General features: G+C 51.8%; 1 protein-coding gene across 1 annotated transcript in view; it reads left to right on the top strand.

Moving 5' to 3' along the window:
- MAN1C1 (mannosidase alpha class 1C member 1) overlaps nt 1-16,775 on the top strand; it is a 130,022-nt gene that overhangs the window by 81,977 nt on the left and 31,270 nt on the right. Inside the window, 1 exon segment of the mRNA XM_006924411.3 lies at nt 15,019-15,134. Coding sequence (XP_006924473.1) covers nt 15,019-15,134 — 116 coding nt within the window.

Here is a 16,775-nt window from a genome sequence, read left to right as displayed (position 1 = left end):
GAACTGTGCAAAGTCTTCTCTCCTTCAGACAGAAACTAGTAGCACCAGCAACAAATGGCATCTCTGTAGTTCCCTGCTTGCAAAGCATCAATCATATTTATCGTTTTGGGCCTTCATAGCAATCTGCATTCAAGAAGCTGAGGTTCAGAGAGGCGAAATAACATGCCCAAGTTCATTCTATTTAGTGAATGTATTAAGGTAATGCTAGCTGCTGTAACAGATAATCCCAGACATCTCAGCGGACTGAGACAACAGACATTTCTTTCTTGCTCTTGTAAAGTCAAATTGATGGGAAGGGGAAGGAGGCTAATCCTCACAGTCCCCCAGGAACCCAGGGTGACAGAGGCTCCATCATCTTCAGATTGTGACATGTGAGGTCAACCTTGGAGGATTCCATGGCTGGTCCTGATGGGCCAGGCCTCAAAGTGATGTATGTAACTTATGCCCACATTCCAGAAGCCAGAACTCAGTCCTAGGGTCCCACCTAATACAAAGGGGGATGAAACGCAGTTCCTTACTGGGCAGCAGTTTCCCCACAGTGGCTCTGCCCTAAGGAAGGGGAACATGGTTTTTGCTGGCCATAGTAGAGGGTGTTTTCCTCAAACAGGCAGGGAACCCTGGACCCCCAGAGTTCTATGGGGGACAGCTACTTAGAAGTCAACAAGCACCCAGCATAGATCGAGACCTGGAAGAAGACCTGACCCTTTGAGGAGCCTGGATTACACAAACACTATCCCAGCTTTCTCCACAGCCTCCCCATGACCCCTTAGTTAGCTTCTAATCCACGTAGCTGCTCATGGGCCTGGCCCTACTGACATACCATGGCTCCGCATTGCCCTCTCAGTCACGTCCAAACTCCTTAGCCTGGCATTCACGGCTCTACAGGAGGACTCCAGCTTGGCTTGCAGCATTCCCTCCCTCAACCCCTCCCCACATACCCTGTGTTCCTCCCTGACCAGTCTCTCACCACAGGGCCTTTGCACATGCTATGCCCTCCACCTAGAAAGTCCTTCCTCCAGCTCTCCCCACCGCAGACTCCTCCTTGTCCCTCCTGATCCAAATCAAAGGTCATCTATGAGGCCTCCTTCAGCAGAGTTAGCTGCTTATTAGCCAGCATCGATCGAGAGCTTGCTGTGTACCAGGCACTGCACGGAAGGTTTAATAAGAATTAACTCATTTCTAACCTCCCAAGCCTAGGAGATAGGCATCCCATGTTACAGGTGAGTCTCTGAGAGATGCAGAAACTTGGGATGTCACACAGCTAGGAAGCGGCAAAGACAAATTCCAGACCCAGGTCTGAATGCTCACAGCTAAGACTTAACCACTGGGTAAACTTCCGCCTTTTATCAGCACTTGTCACAATACATTATAACTATTCATTTGCTTAATAGTTTGCTTTGAATTTGCTGTTTTTTGAGTAAGCAGCTTCAGACTCTTCGAAGGCAGAAGTCACAGCTGACCCATCCTGGAATCTTCCTGACCATTGTCCCTGTCACCACCATGCCAAGGCCTGGGTGGCAATTATCTCTGAAATAAATCCTCTGCTCTCTTGAAAACCAGAACCAGAAATTCCTCAGATTATCGTCTGTCATAATCCCTTCCCTGCTTGCCTGTCAGTTTTTGAAAGTTAACCCAAAACCATTTGAAAATAATCTGAGAGGCATAGACTGGCCTTCTCCGTGCATGGTTAAGTACAATGGCTTTTTAATGATTTGAGCGGGTACCTTCCGTGGGTTGGCAAAAATGGATTACCATAAATTTCTGAACACTGTGCCACCAAAATCAGATTTTTTTTTTTCCCATTTTCTCAGTCATCCTCACAAACCTTTGCTGAGAATGAAAAATACTCGAGGCTTTAATTGTTCAGTCACATGAGGGCGGTGCCTTTCCGAGTTCTGAGAACTGCTCTCTCTGGGAAAACCTAGAAGAGCTCCTGGGGTTCGATCTTCAGGAAACTAAACTGTGTGTTTTCTCTGAAGCCGGGAGAGCTGTCTCCTGGGCTGTGGCACATTTGCTGCATTTGTGAATTGCTTTGGCCCTGAGATCTAAAACAGGCAGTGCTCACCCAGGAAGCATGCTCAGGGCTGTCCCACCGGAGGTGAGGAGCGGGTGGTGGTGGATAAGTGGGGTGGGTTTAGGGGAGTCTCCCTGCTCAGCCCATGCACAGACCTTTCCACCTCCTGCTCCCTCTTTCTGCCAAACCCTGTGCCACATCCAAGCCACCCACATCTTCAAGGGAGGTATTATCAGTCCCTTTTGACAGATACAGACTCACAGCTCAGAGAGGTTAAGTAACCTGGTTGTGGCCACACAGCTGGTAATACACAAAGCCAAAGCTCGAACATTTTGACCAAAACCATTTCTCTGCTGCCTCTAAAACAAAAATCTGATTAAATTGGATAAAAAGTGACTCAAAGGTACCCCCCTGCAGCCCATTTATATTTAAAAACCTTTACCATGTACCTTCTAGTGCCAGTCTCTCTAGTAATACGCATTATCTGACATTATCCCCATTTCACAGATGAGGATCTTGAGGCTCACATGGGTGAAATAGCTAACCACAGGTCACACAGCTAGGAATAGCCAAGGTAAGATTTCATTCTGCACCTACCTGACTGCAAAATGACTTCCTACTCTGTCCTCTGTAGGAAGTAAAAATCCGTCCCTGGACACCCACCCTCAGTTAGGTGGTCAGCACAGGTAAGTGTGCCATCAGGAAGCCTGCATCACTTCCTGTGTTAAGTGTACACGAGGATCCTTTCAGTTAAGGAGAAGGGTGGGGTGGCTTTTCTTAGATTCCAGAAGGAGCCTGTGGACCAAAGAAAGGGAAGGTCCCCAGTCTGTAGAGGATGGGTTTGTCCCCAACTCTTCACTGGGTGCTGGGAGTGAGTCAGGTGGGCCCATCATGGGCCCGATGGAGAGAGGGCTACCTGTTCTGGCCTCTGGTGGTGCTTGCTCTGGCTCCTTCTCAGTTCTCTATTCGGGTTCATTCAGTATTTGCAATAAATTATATTTACTTAGGAACTACTGAGTTCCCAGCATCATACGAGGTTCTTTGATGGGTCCAAAGATGAATGTGGCAAGACCGCCTCCTTCCAAGGCTGCTGCCTATTGGATAGGCAGACTAACACAGACCCTTCTGTGTGGCAGCCGGGGCCATGCGATCAACATTGGGACCCCGAATGGCGCGTGGAGGAAGTGTCACCCCTAGAAGGGATCTGGGAAGGGGTCTTCATGAAGCAAGTGGCAGCACACTCATCTGTGTGTATCATGGGCTGGGCTCTGGCAGGGAGAGGCAGCCAGCTCGTCCCACACAGACAGCGCCTGCTACTGAGGGCCATCGTCCCAGCCCACAGGTGGGAGGTGCTTCCAGGCCCTAAGGAGTTAGCCTAGGGGGGTCTTGTGGCTGTGGGCACCTCCCTGGGACCCTCTCAGACCCTCTGAACCTGGCCAAGTTCCCAGATATTGCACAGGATCAGGATGGCACAGCAATGAAAGGCAGAGCCCCCAAGGCAGACGGCCTGAGTTGAATCCCACTTCCCCATTTCATCAACCCTGGGACATTTACAGGACCTCTCTAAGCCTCAGTCTCCCCATCGGTAACACGGACACGAATCGCACCCTCCTCGTCAGGTTGTTAAGGCTTAAAAGAGCTGCTGCCTGTGGGGTACTAAGCAGCAGCGTGTCTGCTGCCACACACTGATAGCTGTTGCTGTCACTCGGCTGAGGCCTGCCGTGATGCGGGGTGCTGCTGCGATCTCTTAACTCTCAAGATCGTTCTGCAAGGTGGAGGAATTGTTGCTTCCGTGGTACAGATGAGGAAACTGAGGCAGCTAGGAAGTGTGGCTCCAAGGCTCGGCCCTTTCTGCCGGGCCACTCCCTGTAGCTCAGCCACCCCCATGACTGGAAGGACTCTCCCGGAGAGCCCAACTCTGCACCAGGCTCTCCAGGCACTGTCTCTGCTGTCTCTTTATGATTTGGGGGTGAATAGGACCTTCGACATCCTTTCTTTTCCCCTTTCCAATAATCATTCATCTTATCAGAGTCACACATCTGTACCGCTTGGCTCTGGCCCGCAGGCTGTGTTTGCCATGATCAGTGCATAGCTCTGTGTGGCCGCAGTGTATATATGAGATGGCATTATGACCCTGCATCTGTGGGGCCTGGGCCACCCTGGTGCCATCGGAGGACAGCTGGAGGCTCCCGCAATGGGATGGAGATGAGACAACTGGCTAATGTTGCCCTGTGCTCTGGGTTGGTTCTCCTTGTTCCTGGACTGGTAAACAGCTGCCCCCCAGGTGGGAGGCATCTCCAGCTGCCTTCGAGGGGTCTCAAAGCACAGGCCCAGGTGCTCCCTGCCCCCCACCTTCTCTTGCTAAGTGACGAGTGGTCACTCATCAATCCAGGTCAACAGCTCCCTGAATTACCCCACATGGGGTCCCCTCTGGGCCACTCTTCACACAGAAGCCAGAGGATCATTTTGAAATGTCAGTTAGAACAGTTTCTAGGCCATCTCTACAGCCCCGGAGGCCCTGTGTGGCCTGGCCCCACCCCCTCACCGCCCACTGCATCCCCTCTTTCTCGCTGTCTGTGACCTCCGCTCTGCTCCACAAACGCGCCAGACTTGCTCGCCTCAGGCTGTTCTATCTGCCGCGCATTCTGCCCGACACGCCCCCACCCCCTCTCTTTCTTCCCGAGCTTCCTTCAGGCCTCAGCTCCGATGCCACCCCCCTCCTGGCTGTGGCTTCTGCTCTCTTTTCCTTTATCACACACATCACTTTATAATTAGATGTCATCTGTAGGACACCTGGCTGGTGTCTTTCTGACCACCAGACCTGCAGCTCTCTGAGGGTGGGGACCAGGATGGTCCGTTCCCCACTGTGCTCCAGCACCAGGAACATCCCAAACACTCAAAAATGTTTTTGGGGTGAATGAGTAAATCTTGAACAAGTGCCTTAATTCCTTGAAGCCTCAATTTTTATCTGTAAAAGAGGGACATTAATAGAGTTGTGACGAGGTTTAAAAAACGAGACGTGTGTGAAACATGTAGCACAGTGCCTGGCACAAAGCAAATACTCAATCAATGCTAACTACGGTCATTTTTATCAACCTGTGACAGGAAAGGGGTTGCTGGCTGTCATTTAGGAGTATTCCACATTCCACAAGCAGAGCTTTGTGGGGTATCTACCTTGGGCCAGGATCTCGGAGCATTGTAGAGTTGATCTCTGCCCCCAGCACCTCATACCACACAGGAGCAGCCTCTGGCAAAGGGCACCAGCTCCCAAGGAGGCCTCCTCATCTAGTATGAGGCAGTGGGAGGGGGACATCCAGCCCTTCGTTCAGCAGATCCCAGTGACTCCTGGACTCTACCCGGCCTGTGCCAGCTTAGAGTTACCAGGCTTAGACTCAGGCCCAAAGACGCTCACTGCCTGGGATGGACTTGAGAATCAAGGACACAGATGACCCAATACCATAATGAAAGTTGAAAGGCAATTCTTTTGATAAAAGAGTTCAGAGGAAGAAGACCTCAGGTCCAGATGGGGAATCAGGAATGTCTTCATGGAAGAAGCAGCATTTTCTCTAGGACTGACAATAGACGTGTGGGTTGAGGTGTGTGAAGAGACGTTTTGGGTTAGAGGATCGCATTTGAAGTAGAGGGAACAGCTTGAGTAAAGGGCTGGAAGGCTAGAAAGAGTAGACCACATAGAATCAGTAGTCCAGCTAGAGTATGGAAAACATGAAAAGACTTAAGAAACAGAGCTGGAAGGGCATTACATCAGTCAGCAGTTTTCAGAATAATGCTGTGTAACAAATTACTCCACAATGACTGGAGGCAGCAACGAGTACTTATTTCTCATTTATGTGGCTGCAGAGAAGCTGGAGTTTGGTTTATCTAGGCTCTGCTCAGCGGAGTCCAGATCTGTTCCACTTATCTCTCATCCTTGAACCAATGGCTACTTGAGACTTTTTCTTCTCGTGATGAAAAGCAAGAGTGCAGGAGGCCAAGCCCAACCATGCAGGCAGGCATATTTCAAACCTCTATTCAAGTCATGTCCACTAATCCCACTGGCAAGTCTCATGGCCACGCTTAAGGTCAAGGGCAGAGTTTAATTCCCCACCTACCATGAGGCCAAAGCAAGTTACATGGACAAGGCCAAGGTCGATGGAGCAGGGATGTTTACCCCTCCCATGGAAGTAGAGAGAGAGTACTGAGCAATCATCTGATTTACAGATAAAAGCCAGGAAGAACCAGAGTATGGAGGGACGCTGGGTCTGCCCTGAGGAGCTACCAAGAGCAGCAGTTGGGTTTTAGTATTTCTTGGGGTGAGCAGCTAAGAGCTCCAGCTTCACTTTTCTCCCCATTGAGGCAAGAAGTATATTTAAAATGCCACAGCGCCTGCCCAGCTGAGTCCTGCCTTCCTGAGGGCTCATGCCTCCTGCCCTCCTGGCACAAAGGCCATGTCATTCTTTCCTGGAGGGCCCAGGATCTGCAAGAGATCCTAGCTTTGCCAGCCTAGTGTGGCTTCCTCTGCTGGAACTGAGCCTTAGGATAACAGCCCCATGCATTGAGTACCTACTGTATGCGAGGTAGATCAAATTCTCTTGTATTGAGTGCCTGCTGAATGCTCTTTGTATACATGTGTCTGAACTGGCCACACTGTTCTAAAAAGGAGACCTTGTTGTCCTATATTTCTGAGGCCCAGAGGGGTCAAGTCAGTTGTCCAAGATCACTCAGCTGGGAAGGAAGCTGGGGTGAGCACTAAGCCCACAAGGTCGTGTGGGAGGGAAGGTGGTATCTGGTTGCAGCTCCGCCCTGCGCTGCTGAGTCCGTGCGACTTTGGAGTCGTTACTGCAGCATCCTGGGCTCCAGTTTCTCCATTCCCCTTTTCTCCTCTCAGAGATGTTCCGAGATAAAAAGCAGTTCAGAGCTTGATCCACAGCACCGTCAGGGGGAGTTTTTAAATACAAGCCTCCAAGTAAGACAGCAGCACCCTCAGCTCTTATTTAAAAACAAACAAAGAAAACATTAACATTTTAAAAACACTTTCTGCTTCCCCGTGGAGCCCATTCCAGTAGCCTGCTTCAGTGAACCATGTCCGGCCATTCGTCCTAGTGAACCTCATCCTGCAGTCAACCGTGGCAGCAAAGCGTGGCATCTGCTTGGGAAGGGTGGAGGAAGCCATTAGTTTCACTAGGACCCGGATGTCTGTGACTGCCCACCTTGTCCCTCCAGCAGTGATTTCCTTGGATAGCTGGGCACTGCTCTGTATGGTGTGTTTTCTCTGAGGCCAAGAGGCCTTGAGGAGTATTTGGAGATGTCTAAGAAAGCATCATGGGCATTGCTGCTAGTCATTCATTCATTCAACAGACGTTTGTTCCCCACCTTCTCTGTGCCTGGCCTGGGGATGGACAGCGGGGCCACTGGGAAGAGTCAGATGCCCCCACTGCCCCATGGGACTCACAGGCATGTAAGCACAGATGTATGATGTCGTGCAACAAGGCTGTGATGGAGGCACCTGCTCCAGAGCAGGGCGGGCTTGCATAGGAGGGGATGATAAGTTCTACTTGATGCCTCAGGGACATCTTAAAAGAAGACTCAATGCTCCAGCCAAGGCCAGAATGGTGACTAGGTGTTCATCAGCAGACACTCCAGGGCTTTTGGGGAGCTCCTAGTGGTCTGATACGGGTAGAGCATCACATATAGAGAGAGCAGTAGAGAGGTGAGGACTAAGAGGTTGCCCAGGCCTGGACCACAGACACCCTGCAGGCCATGCCCAGGACTTTGAACTTAGAGAACAGCAGGCATTGACAGACTTTAAAAAGGCCAGTGACATGATCGGATCTGACCATCTTTTATTAATCAGCCTCAAGTAAGAGCTCTCTTGGGTTCCAGGAATAGTCCTAAAAAATATCTTTAGTCCTTCTAGAGGCTCCACAAAACCTTTGCCTAGAAACCCTCCATCTCTGACAATAACTTTATGTGACCCGGAAAATAGCCATTGTGGGAAGATTCAAGGAAAATATTCCTCCTACTGGAGGGGAAAAAAAAAAAAACAGACCTGATAGGAATGGAGAGATCCTAATCCTATAAGGATTTCTTGCAGCCTGAAGACCTCACCACACAAGACGATGAGGTTTGAAACAATGTGCTTTGGAGTAGCAGGATATCGCTTTAATTAATCCTCCTAGAAACCCACATGGCGGAGCATTCCAGTAGCTACTGCTGCAAATTACTCCAAAACTTTGTGTCTTAGAACAATATTTGTATTATGCTCACAGATGCAGCTGATCAGGAATTCAGACAGGGCACAATGGGGACAGCTTATCATTTCCACCAGGTATGCGTCCTCACCTTGAAAGGCTCAAAGGTTGAGGGTGACTTGACAGCTGGAATCTTTTTCATTCACGTGTCTAGAATTGATACTGGCTATTGGCTGGGAGCTTAGATGGGTTGTCAGTCAGAAAACATACACTCGACCTCTCCACGTGGTCTCCCCTTGTGCTTCCTCACAGTATGGTGGCTGGTTCTAAGAGCCCGCATTCCAAGACACAGAAAGTGGAAACTGCCAGTTTCCTAAGATCTGGGCCTGGAAAGTAGACATGACCCCTCTGCTTTATCCTGTTGTTTCAAGTAGTTACTAAGGTCCACCCAGGTTCAAGGAGACGAGCCCAGGGACGAGTTCCTCTCGTGGAGAATTCCACCTGCCACACAGCCACACTGGTTTCTGGAAGCAGGGAAAAACATTTGTGTTGTTTCTTTACAGATTAAGAAAAGTCTCTGTGGATTATATCATCAAATTAAACGCAACCATTAGTGCATGGCTCTGGGGATATTGCAGTAATAGGCTAGGCCCTGGGTGATTTTTTTTTTTCCTTCTAAATGTTCTTCTTGGAGCGTATGTTGCCAAGCCTGACTCATTTCTCTTTGCTAATATGACATCATAGAAAAACTTCATCATTAACATGGCAGCATCAGGGGAGGGGATACAACCCAGGGTCCAGCAAGGCAGGGTGCTTCCTGGCCAGGCAGCCCCAGGGAGGAGGTTACAGGAGATGAGGTCTGGTCCTTTTAGTGACCGACACATGTACAACAAACAGCTTTGTACAGGGGAGTGGCACATAGTAGATAGTGCAGCTGCACTGGACACGGTCACCACAGATGTCCATGCAGCGGGCTGTTTGATCAACCAACACGTTTACCTTTCATGCTTTTGGGAGCCAGACTGTAGCCAGCCACTGAGAGAAGTGAGTGAGCCACAGCCCCCCCTGGAAGCCTCCCCCAGGGGAAGGGGACCCTTTATTCTCAAATGCTTACCGAGCACCTGTGAAGGGCTAGAAAGCGTTCTAGGCAGTGGAGGACAGCAGGGAAGAAAATGGAGCTCCCCCATAGGAGCTTTTGCTCCATCAGGGGAGGACAGTGAAAAGGAAAGCAGATCCATATGTAACGTCCCTGGGACAAAGGCACCGAGGTAAAACGAGGGAGGTAGGGAAGAGCAAGGAGGTACCATTTCGGTGGAGCAATCGTAAGTCCAAGGCCTAAGTACGGAGCAGGTTTGGAGGGCTCCAGGAGCAGCATGTGACTGGAGTGGAAGAGGAGAGGCTAGGCAGAGGGAGAGGAAGCCAGGGCAATGTCACCGGCCTCGAGTCCAAGGGGACCATGGGACCGTTTTGAGCAGAGGAGTGGCATGATATGACTTGTATTTTTTAAAGTGGCACCACCAGGAAGCAAGAAGTGGGGGAATCTGGAAATCTAGAGCCACCCACCAGGATTTGCAGTGGGACCGGAAGTGAGAGCGAATCAAGGGTTTGGGGCCACAGCTCTTGGGAGGAGGGGCTGGCGCCAACCACAGTGGGAGGACTGTGGGAGGAACAGGTTTGGAAGGAGGAGCAGGATTTGCTTTCAGACAAGGTGAAGGTGAGATGCCTGTGGAGGTCCACCTGGATATGTGAGTGGGGGTTGTTGGATGGGTGAGTCTGGGTTCAGGACAAGGTCCTGGCTGGACATTTAAATCTGAGAATCATCAGCATCGGGAGGGTATTTAAGCTGTGAGGCCGCATTGAATGACTAAGGGAATGAAGGAGGGCAGAGAAGAGAAAGACAGGGCCCTGGGCAAACCAGTCTTCAGACATGGGTTGCAGTGAGGAAAACCAGCCCAGGAGGCCGGGAAGAAGAAACCACAGAACGAAGGACGAGTGGCGTCCAGAGCAAGTGCTATGCCGGGGAGACTAAGTGCAGGCGCTAGGGGTGGGCCAGCCTAGCGTCCGCCTTCCCGCCTTCCCGCCTTCCCGCCTTCCTTCCCGCCTTCCCGCCCGTGTTCCTTGAACACAGAGATGACTGGTACAGATTGGAGCCCCTGCTATTGTGGAGGGACAGGGACAAGTAGACCACGATTCCTTTACAGTGTGATAAGAACGGGGGAGCACTTGTGCTGGAGACGGATGTAGACAGACTGGGGGCATCCAGTGTGGGCGTGGAGGGCCGGGGAGCAGTTCTCACGGAGGAGCGTCAGGGTAGGGCGCGACTTCACGTGGACCTTGGGGTGGAGATCACCATGGCAAGGAGGCGTTTGGGGTGGGCTACAGTGCCACAGGAGACGGTGGAATGGGAAGGCGATCCCTAGCAGTTTGCGGCAGTGTCACAGAAGTCAGGGTATGTGAAGAGGCCACAGGGAATGGCGAGTGGCCCGTTTGGGTTGGGGGCTCTGGCTGCTTAGAGACAAACTGGGGAAGGGGTGTAAGAGAGGCAGTGGGAACCTTTGGCCTCAAGAAGCTCACAATCTAGTTTGAGAGTGAGGCAAAGCCCCAGAGTGCAGGATGGGAATGGTGGGTGCCTGAGTGGGAGGCCCAAGAAAGTATCGTGGGAGCTCTCTGGGCCGGAGGAGGTTGACTGGGTGAAATCAGAGAAGGCTGCCAGTGGGAGGCGGACTTTGAAGAATGTGTGGGCTTTGGTTTTGCCCAGATGCACGGAGAAGCTTTCTTGGCAAAGGAGACCACACATGCAAAGGTATAGAGGCAGGAGCTTGCAATGTGTTTCCAGGAAGCAGAGCTTGACAGGATCCTTGGAGTCAGGACCAAAAGATTTCACCATCCCCCGCCCCCTTATCACATGGGTACTGCAAAGCCATTGCAGGTTCCTGAGCTGGGGAGGGACACAGTGGGATCTGGTTTTAGGAGCACAGGTTGGGCAACAATTGACGAGTGAACTGGAGGGAAAGGAAAGGGATCCTGGAGGTAGGAATACCCTTTTGGAGGCAGGTGCACACCCAGGTCAAGGGTGGTACTGGCCTCAGCAGCAGCCACAGGTAGGACCCAGGTGACATTTTTCCTTTAAGTTGGACCAAGGGTTTTGCAAACTGCAGTCTCATGCCCACACTGCCGTGCGAGATGGGGGAGAGGCCAGTAATGCAGGAGCAGTACAAGGCCTCAGTGACCCCAGAAGACTGTGGAGGGGCTGCTCAGGGCCAGCTGGGGGCAAGGAGAGCCTCACTTCTGTTTATCAGGTTAAGGTCACATGTACCCAGCATCGTGGGTACTTTCTCTCCACTGCCCCCTTTAACTCTTGCTTCAGCCTTATAAGGTAGGTCCTGCTGTCATCCCCTCTTTGTAAATGAGGAACATAAGGCTCAGAGAGGTACACTAACTTGTCCTGGTGCACAGGTGGTATATGATGAAACCAGGTTTTGAACCCACATCTCCCTGGCGAGGCCAGTATTTCAAAGAGGGCTAAGGGACCCTACAAATAACTGACTTGCCAAGTATTTGCTCTGTGCTGGGCATGTATAAATGTCTTTATCAGATGTATTTAGGCCAGGCATGTATAAATGCATTTATCCAGGCTCAGGAACTTGCAGTGGCTCCCCAGTGATCTTAACCTCATTTTATAGATGAGAACTTTGACACTAGACCAGAGGTCCCCAACCCCTGGGCTGTGTGGCCTGTTAGGAACTGGGCCTCATAGCAGGAGGTGAGCGGTGACTAGCGAGCGAAGCTTCATCTGTATCTGCAGCCGCTCCCCAGCGCTGGCATCACCGCCTCAGCTCCGCCTCAGATCATCAGGCACTAGAGTCTCCTAGGAGCACCGGTCCCTGGTGCCAAAAAGGTTGGAGACTCAGAGCAGATGTGTCGATGGCCCAAACTGGGATTTGGACCCAGGGCTGTGCACTTTTAACATTCTCACCGCCTCTTGCCCTGGAGAGAAGGAGAGGAGGAGTGGGGTCCTTGGTGAACGGCAAAGAGTTCAGAGCTGGAGCTACTTAACTTTTGTGCCCCATTGGCTCTTTGCATATAACCCATAGGCCTACTTACTGAGTGGGCATAAGTGTGTTCCCCTCAGGGAGCTGCCAGGCCGGCTGCAGGTGCAGATAGAGTTGAATTCAGGATAGGCCTTCTCTTGGGCCCAGCCTGGCCTCTGGGTAACCTCTGGCCTGGAATGAAAGGCTTTCCAATAAGTGCCTTGCTGGCCCGCAGCCCAGCTGTGGGATAGGTGGGTGTAAGGGTGGAAGCAACTGAGACAGATCCAGGAACCTGAGAATATGGGCAGAAGAACCTTGCCAACAAACCTCTTAGTGAGCGGCCTTCTCAGCTGGTGCCTCTGGGGCATTTGGGAAGGAGAGCTGGTCACAAGGAGCCTGGGCTGCCCTCCCAGCCCAGCAGAGGCCCTGGGGCCTCTGGGCTTAGGCTCAGCCCAGGGGAAGCAGGGCCTGTGGGGTGAAAACACCAGGCAGCCCAGGGCAGGAATGGGAAATCAGATCCTGTGGGCCGCCTCTCCCTGGGCCTTGAAGACACAGAGCATGGGCTTCCAGTGGGGGTGCGGCGGGGTCAGCGATCAGATACGAAGTTGGGTTCACTGGGTGCATCAAGAGGCCAGCCTTCTGTGGAAAATACATTACATTTGCCGGGGCTGGAGCTCCACGTCCCCCTTGGTCTAAGTCTAATCTTGGGCTGTCCCAAACCCCCTCTGGGGCCCTCATCTGTGAAATAAAGGCGTGGGCAGCGGGATCTCAAAAATCCCTCCAAGCCCTTAAAAATTCATGTTTGAGGCCCTGTGGTATAACAGTGGGGGCCCTCGCTTCAGAGCCAGTGCTCTGTGGCCTGAGCATGTCTCAGCTCCACCTATATGTGGCACATCAGTGTCCCCAAGCCTGAGCACCTCCAGAGGGTAAACAGTTCCCATGAACCATGTCTAGCCTTTGACACATACAGGGGGAGCCAGGAAAGAAGCAACTTTGTCTGGCTTTGGGTATGTTTTCCTACCAGTCCTTCAGTGTAGGTGGGGTTGACCTTCTGGAAAGTCATTTCAACTCAAATAGGAAGCCATCCCACAATGGCAGCTCTGGACTGGGAAGCGCCTCGCTTCCCCAGCCCTCCCCTCCTTCTGCCGTTTCTTGCAAACCCTCCCTTCTGGAAATGCAGTTGTTAACCTCCAGCCTTATCTTTCTCCCAACTTCTCCCTGATCTCCTTCCCATCCTTTCCCAGGCTATGCCCTTTGTCAGACCTTGCCCCGCCTTAAGAAGTGGTTAAGTGAGTTTCAGAAGGATTCTCTGCCTGCAAAGTCAACACAAGTGAGCAGTTAGGGAAGCATTAATTAAGGCGATTAGACACTAACTCTGAATTCAGGAGGGCCTGCAAAGCCGTGCTTAAGACTCAAGTGAGGCTCAGCACTGCCAGCGAGCTCTAGAGTTCCTCTGGGGAAGGTGGGGCCCGTGATGCTCAATGCTTTGAGCCCCTGCAAGGAGGACCCCGAAGGAACAGTTACTCCTCTTAAGCTACCATCAGGTCCCCGAGGGAAACTACGGCTGCCTACAAGGACAGTGTTTGTAAGGACTTGATGGGAGACAGCAGCCACCTCTTCTAGGAAGCCTTCCAGAAGACTCCAGGCACATCTCTTTTCCCTCCCTTCCTCCTTCAAGTCCTCTGGACTCCAGGCCCTGGTTGTGCCACATAAGGAGATCTCCCTCATCACTCTTCTGCCCAGCTTGTAATGGGGGAAACTGTCATTTTTTGCACAATTTTCTCAGCATTTACTCCCAGGACCAGAGTCGAAGGCCCAGTGGCAGGGCCCAGGGCTCATAGCTCATGCTTGTGCACTCACTCACTGGCCTAGAGCAAGGGTGGCCATGAAAATCTTCGGTTTGTGCATTTGTTTGGTTTCTTTGCCCAAACTTTCTATTTTTTTTTTTTTAAACAAAAAATAAATTTCTGATTATAAAAAGAATTTGTGGGTTAAGAAATCAGAAAGCACCTGTAATCCCAGCACTCGGAGCTAACCACTGAATCACATCCTGCCAGACTTAGTCCTGTGCCGATGCATTCACATTTGGCATACAATAAAGAAATTATACATGCTTTAAATTTGTTTTGGCAATCACTTTTTTTTTAACTTAACAAATCCCAGTAAACACAGGTCTGTCTCACCTGTGTAGATGGCTGCATAGTGTTCTAGTTTATATTTGAGCCACACTCTCTATAACTCATCCCCTATTGTTGGACCTGGAGTTTTTTCCTCAACTTCTCCCCATTGTATATGGCACTGCAATAAATACCTTCCTAAATAAATATTTATGAATATCTTTCTTTCTTAGAATGAAATAAGGAATGGAATTGGAAAGTCAGCGAACTGGCACATTCGTTAAGATTGTATAAGTCAAATGCCAGCTCACTCTTCCCCCAGCATCACAGAAAAGTGGCCAGCACCCAACTGGCCCTGACGGTGGACTTGTTGGCAGAGATGAGTGGCCCAAGGTCTGGGAAGTGGCTCAGCCCATGAACTTGGTCTCCTCCACCCGCTGCCTGCTCTTTACTGCCCCGAGGAGGAAGCAGCCCCCAGGGGGACACTGGGTCCTGGACTCACCTTCGAAGGCTGGTGGTGCTAGAGTCTCCCCGGCTCACGCCAGGGCCAGCCATGGCCTCAGCCTACTCAGGCACTTAGAAAGGGGCCCAGGGAATGATGGCTCGTGTGACTGGGATGGAAAGAGTAAGAATGACCCTGGGCGTGCCTCCGACCCTCTGTGCTGCAGGAGGCCTCAGTGGGGCGACGATCATCGACTCCCTGGACACCCTCTACCTCATGGAGCTGAAGGAGGAGTTCCAGGAGGCCAAGGCCTGGGTCGAGGAGCACTTCCATCTGAACGTGGTGAGTCAGAGACCCTCCTGATGTTAGGGCCGGAATTGGCCCGAGAGGTCAGTGGCCAACTCCACCTTGTCATCTCTGAGGCCCAGAGGTGTGGAGGCTCCGGCCCCAACCCGCATAGCAGAGCAGTCCCGGAACCAGGGCTCCAAGCACTCTGTGCCGAGTCCCCTCCCCTAGGACCAGCCTTAAGATGAGGAGTGAACCCCCACCCTGGCCTGCCCAGCCTGGCCTCCTCCCCTGAGAGGAAAGACAGCCATGGCCATTCCTTCCCCTCCCTGGGGTGCCAGGCGTGTTGCTCACACCCAGGAAATCCCTTCTAGGGCTGAATGTGTCACACAGAATAGCAGCAGCAGGGGGAGTGACTATGGAGGGGAGAAGTGGCTTATCTGCTTGGAGCCGCTCTAACCTGGAGCCCCCTGTACTGCCCTGTTGAGATAGATGAGAGGGCGTGGGGGCCTTCCGGTGAGAGGCCATGCCCACGTCCGGACTCTGTGGGTTCCCAGCCTCTCGGGCACTCCTGGTCAGGGACCAGAGCCTTGGGAGAGAGGATGGTAATACCAGCCCCCACCCCCACTGATCTCCCAGCACAGACTAAAGTAAATGACCCATCCTGGAGGCCTCAGCTCAGCATAAGGAGAGGCCGTTTAGATGAATTTTGGGGACAAGAAATGGAGACAGTTGGGAGGGGGGGCGGGGTTACATCATAACACACTGTAGGGCTCCATCTGAGGTCTCATAAGTGACTGGTCCTGGTATGAATGGGAACAGCTCCTGCAGCTCATGGCAGAGTTGAGGACGGTGTCAGCACAGAGCAGTGCAGAGACAAACTATGGAAAGTCTGGGAGAGCAGCACGACAGGAGCCCTTCCCTGGCTCAGGCGCCCGGCCTGGGAACCGTCATGTAACCGCCCGAGCCTTCGTTTCCCCAGCTTTGTGAGGGGGACGATACAACGGCAACCGTAACGATGCCTAAGCCCCAGGCTTGTGAGCAGTAACTCTCATCGCAGGTTGTAAAAGCTTTTTATAGCACCAGGAAGTCCGTAAGTGGTGCCATTATCATCATCATCGTTGTCGTCATTGAGGCTTGTTATGACTTCCGGTGGTCTGTGGGAGGCAAGGGAGTTTAGAATCCCATTTCCTACTGTATCGAATGGGAGAAAGAGCGTTGTCTTCATAGACCCATGTTGTCCCTCTGCACATCGTGGGTGAAGAGTGGGCATCAGGCAGCTGCCCAAGTAAGTGGCTCAGGTGGGATTTTAACCCAGACCTGGTCCTTGGCATGATGCCTCAACACCCCTGATTTGCAGACCAGACTTCAGGAAGAAAATAACAATGATTAAGGTGCCCTGAGGGCTGCAGAGCTGAGGAGAGAAATTGCCAGTTATCTACAAATATCTGTTTGGTACCACTTCCTCTTAGCCTTGGCCCTTTCCTATCTGCCCCAGAACCATCTCTGAGAACCTCCTCTTGCCCTGTCACCCCAAAGAAGGGCCACACCATCCTCTTGCTCAGCCGAGGAGGTACCCTCCAGAAATGGAGGTAGCCAGACTAAAGGAAGGTTTGCCTCCCCTCTGGCCCAGCTTCAAGCAGCAGGTCCCCAAGCGAGTTCTTAAGCTACTTGGAGAGCAGCCAGGTATAACTTTGT

Source organism: Pteropus alecto, unplaced genomic scaffold (genome assembly GCF_000325575.1).
Source record: "Pteropus alecto unplaced genomic scaffold, ASM32557v1 scaffold39, whole genome shotgun sequence".
Taxonomy (NCBI): Eukaryota; Metazoa; Chordata; class Mammalia; order Chiroptera; family Pteropodidae; genus Pteropus; species Pteropus alecto.
Note: the sequence above shows the minus strand (reverse complement) of the source record. Positions and strands in the feature narration are given on the sequence as shown.